Genomic DNA, 5,000 nt, shown 5'->3' on the forward strand with positions numbered 1-5,000 from the left:
TTCTTTTAATGCTGTGATATATAGTATTTGCTGTGTTAAAAACACTGAATGGTAAAGGATAAAATGAAATTCTCATCACTGTGTCTCTCTAATGATTTATTATTGAGTTTGATAATATCCTTAAGTTATATTAGATATGACACAAGTTTATTTAACCTCTTCCCGACGGGTCATATCGTGAGGCGTCAAAACAAACTGCTTGATCTGTGGTGTGCGGCTGTATACTGCTGTGGCGCGCCAAAGCGCTACGAGCCGGTGATTTGGCTTGATGTACCGAACTCCCACTCTTAAAGTCAGTGCGTTGCCATTGATCTCCAGAGCATAGAGTTTTTTTTAGTTTTCTTCACCCATCATCAAGGTGCAAAGTACACTCTCACTTGTAAAGCATAAACAAAACCTTTTTACAGAGTTGGATCAACACCTTCCAATCAGCCAAGGATGCTGTAGCCTCAGCAAGTGTGGCAGCAGCAGCGGCCGCCCAGGCCAGGATGCAAGAGGCATATCAGGAGTGTTCACGTGTCAGTCTTGCTCTCACACTCAGGGTGAGTGATTGTTACTATTATTAGTAGTAGTATTTTGTTTTTCTTTGTATGATATATTTGTATCTATCTATCTGTCATCTATATACATATCTATCTGTATGATTATGTATATATACATATCTATCTCTTTATGCTTATATATTTGTGTATAGTATTATATTATTTATATGTAGGTATGTTTGATGCATAACTTCCCCACTTGTGATGTAATCTTCCAGGCTCCACTGATTCTCATTCCCCAAGACTCACACAGCCTCTCAGGATTGATGGTGGACTTGGGTGAAATATCCATACGTAACAAGTTTGTGTTGGGAGAGGACAGGAATGAGCTTGGGTACCCATCCATTTTTGACGAGATGACGCTGGAACTGTATAATGTCAAGGTGTCAAGGTAAGTTTCCTTAATTTTTTTTTTTCTGTATTTTAAGTAGATTTGTTGGTTATTGATAAAGGGAGGGCTTGAAAAATCAGTAAAAAATCACGTAAGCATATACTCAGACTCTTTTTAGATCAGTGGTATGTTCAGGGCCGGATTATCCTATAGGCTAGTATAGGCTGCAGCCTAGGGCCCCTCAAGCTTGGGGGCCCCAAGCTTGAGGGGCCCTGCTTAATTTTTTTTTAAATGAGTATAATATTTTAATATTTTGCATTGCTGAATAATTCATTTAACTTTAAATTAAATTTCAACTTTACAAAAGGAGGCCCAGGAGTCTGAAAACCCAATTAACCCAATGGCGACGGGTCACGGCTATCGCCGTCATAACAATACGCACGATGTGCGGCGTGCGGCTGTCCGCAGCGGCGCCGCGCCAAAACGCCCCGAGGCAATGATTCGGCTTGATGGACCGATATCACGCGCTCGGAGTCGGCGCGCTGCCGCCGTTCGCCAGAGTGTAGAGTTTTTTTTAATTTGCTATACCCGGCGCCATTGGGTTAAAAAAAAAAATGGCCCCTGTTTGTGGCCCTTTATTTGAGATAAGGGGCCCCGGTTTGAAGCCGTTTATATGAAATCAGGGGCCCCAGTGGCTCCGTCTGAGGGGACCCCATAATTTCATTAGCCTAGGGGCCCCAAAAGGTCATAATCCGGCCCTGGGTATGTTATGCAGGTTTTGTCATGAACCATGTTTGATTTGTACTGGATAGAAATAGTGTAACAAGGACAATATTATTTCATTGCAGGGCTTAGTGTGTATATATCATGCAGAATTTAATGTATTTTACTCATATCTCTGGAAATATTATTGCCTTACAGGGTTGTACTATCGGCAACAGGAGTTGCAGAGCAAGAACATGGGCTGTTACAACCCATCTCGTTAGACATCTCAGTCAAACGGAATCTCACCATATCTTGGTACAAGAAGAAGCCAGAACTTGAGATCCAGGCTATGCTCAAACCAATCAAGGTAGTTGGAAGTTTATTTGGAAGAAAACATCAGTTTTAGGTTATTTTTAATTCATGATTCAAACATGAACATATTACTAAATACCATTTTTAACTATGCATATAATTTCAACTGCTCTGGATATATATTTTGGGACACCAATAGGGTAGATCTTCATGTGTAGTTGACTACTGTTTTTTCTTTCCTTCAGATGGTCTTAAGTGAGGAGGACCTTCGTGTGACACTCAAAGTGCTACAGGACAACCTAGGGGAGCAAGGCGATGCATCACTCTCAGAAGTCAATGCTCCTCAAGTGGACAGGGGTCAGTTGTTTTAGTTGATAGCTCAAAACATTAGATATTGCAGAACGAACTGATAATTCTTAAATATCATGGTCTGGGGCACTGGATATCACCTCTTATTTGGCACTGCTTTCTAAGAACACTTGTGTAGCCTTTCTTAACACAAAGGTGGTAGTACTTCTTGCATTAAGCTTCCTAGTTTATAACACATTAGTCTCTTTGACCGAAAATAATCATAGTACCTAATTTGATTACCCAAAATGGGCTTCTGATAATGCTTTCTTATACATATTTCTGTATTTGTAAGATGTAATCTAGATTGACAAGATTTTTTCTTCTGACATTCTTGAAACATTTCAAAATGAAAGGATTTGATTCAGTGGTATAATGTGACTTACTTTTTTGTCTTTAGTGAAGCTTTAAAAACTTTTAGCCAAGTCATTTTTTCCCCTTGTATGTGGTGCTTTTGTTGATTAAGTGAATATACCTGTTAATATTGTTTTCATTTGTTATTGTTATGCTTTCAGTGCTGTTTTTCATTAATAACGTTAAAAATACATGTTTGAATATATATCTTATTGCTAATTTGAACACACATATTATATTGGTGTATTTGTGTTTAGAATCAGATTTCTCTGCTGGTTAATTTTCAGTGTTAAGTGTTTATCATCATTTTATTACTTGGAACATTATTGTGTTGTATTGATTTGGAGGTTTTAGATAGTTGGACAGATATGAACCAGGAACAATAGTTTTCCTGCTTTAATCATTTGGTATTTTCCTCAAAGTGAATTTGATGACTTTCTTTGATACAATTTCATGTTTAGAGTAGTTATTAGCCCAAAAGATTGAGTTCATGTATAGATTTTTCAGATAGGAAGTTGATTCTTACTTAGCTCACTTGCCAAACAGCCCATTTTAAATGCAGAAGCAAGTGACACATAATTTTTTTCTCTTTTTCCTTTTTTTATGGTATGTTTTCTATAATATTAATTTATTTTTTGCACCAAAGTGCAAAGAATGAAGTCTAATATTGACCTAGTATTAGTATTAGTAAATATATATAGCTGTAAGTTTAGACCTAGCTATTGTAGAGTATGGGAATAGATAAGATACTTTTTGAAAGGGAACTGACTATTACTTTTATGAACTCTCTAACTCATTGCTTATATTGCTTTTTGGTCTTAGTAGTGAATAGCTGTTTTTTTAGACCACTTTATGTCACCATTTTAACCTCTTTGTTTACATCATCATTGTCTATTGACACATGTTACATATAGAAGCCCTAAGGTTGTCTTTCTTTGTGGGTTATCTATCTTGTTATGCAGTCCTCTGCATCTTACTGTATCATACTAACTTATTATCTTCTTTTTGGGCCTTCCTTTTCTCCTCTTGCATGGCGGCCCTTCTAGTATACTCCAACCAACCTGAGCTGTCTAGTACATTTATACTGGATCCTATCCATTCTTGTCACTTACAATGAATGTGACAATATCTCCAACTACCTGCCATCTTTCATTTCCATCTTGAAACTTTCCCCCCCATTCATGCAGATGTCCTTCTACCAACAAATGACATCCACCTCTCTTTTCTGTCCACTCCACTTTTCCTGCACCTGTCTTTACCCTTTTACCACACTCAATTACTTGGCAGTGTTGACCACAAATATTAAGACTCCTCCACCTTTATCACCTGCTCACTGCACCTTCACAGTTTGCCTTCCATCTTTGTATTCTATCTCGATCCTCAATAAATACAACAAATGGATAGAAACTGAAAATCTAACTCACCAAAAAAGGATGGATTTAAAAGGGCACAATTTTTGTCACACTTGCCTAAAAAACAGATTCACAGCCTTGTAAATAATGCACATTGCTTCTCCTTCTGCATGCTTACTGCTGGTAACTAGCAGTGAAAAGGACCCGCAAGAAAGGTATGTCCTGCTTTGTTTATGTTGTCTCAGTGTCACATGAATGTTTGCCTCATCTTGTGTCATCTCATACAGTGTTATTGCTGATTGTTTTTGTTTATTTTTGTCTATGTTGGCAGTGATTGGGATTACTTTTTTATGCAATTTTAATAACATTTGAAATCATTCATATGCAGGTTAATGTTAACTGAATTTTGGAAATAATTTTAACATTGATTGATGATTTTTTAAAGATTTAAGATTAAAGATGTCTTTATATAGGTATGGTATTGATTATAATTGTTTTCTGTAATCAAGATTACTTTGTATAAATCATGCAGGTTTTGTAGCTGATACTGTGTTGTTAATATGATTTCTGATGATTGGCAGAGATTACAGAGAATGCTCAAGATGTGGAGATGTTTCTGGCTCAACATGGGCACAGCTACACCAAGATCAGCTTTACTTTTACCATTGAATCTGTGACCCTGTCGCTACTCACAAGTGCACAAGGAGCAGTGAGTGTTATTCTTTCTTTCTGGGAGGGGGAAGCAGATTTTAATAAAATGCTACAAAAGACTACTTTCACTCCTACAAATTTTCTCTATTTTTTTTACTGTCTGTGTATTACAGGTGTGGGTTTTTTTTAGACTAAACTTTTGGGGTTTTCCAAGCAAGAAAGTTTAAAATGCTAACCCCAGAATATAGATTTTTATTAGAAGAAGACCTAAAACTTATTATAGAAATAAAATAATGCTACCCACAAACTTTCAATCCCAAAACTTAATGTGGTATAACTTACTTTATTACTCAGCATTTTACCTTTCTTTTGTGTTATAGCAAGCAGAATATTTATCCAGATAAA

General features: G+C 36.8%; 1 protein-coding gene across 1 annotated transcript in view; it reads left to right on the forward strand.

The window, feature by feature from the left end:
• Positions 1 to 5,000, forward strand: part of LOC125041939 (vacuolar protein sorting-associated protein 13-like) — a 76,506-nt gene that overhangs the window by 40,591 nt on the left and 30,915 nt on the right. The window contains 6 exon segments of the mRNA XM_047637358.1: positions 408 to 542; positions 761 to 933; positions 1,795 to 1,945; positions 2,136 to 2,247; positions 4,136 to 4,159; positions 4,526 to 4,653. Of these exon segments, the coding sequence (XP_047493314.1) occupies positions 408 to 542; positions 761 to 933; positions 1,795 to 1,945; positions 2,136 to 2,247; positions 4,136 to 4,159; positions 4,526 to 4,653 (723 nt within the window).

This window comes from Penaeus chinensis, chromosome 31 (assembly GCF_019202785.1).
Source record: "Penaeus chinensis breed Huanghai No. 1 chromosome 31, ASM1920278v2, whole genome shotgun sequence".
Classification (NCBI taxonomy): Eukaryota; Metazoa; Arthropoda; class Malacostraca; order Decapoda; family Penaeidae; genus Penaeus; species Penaeus chinensis.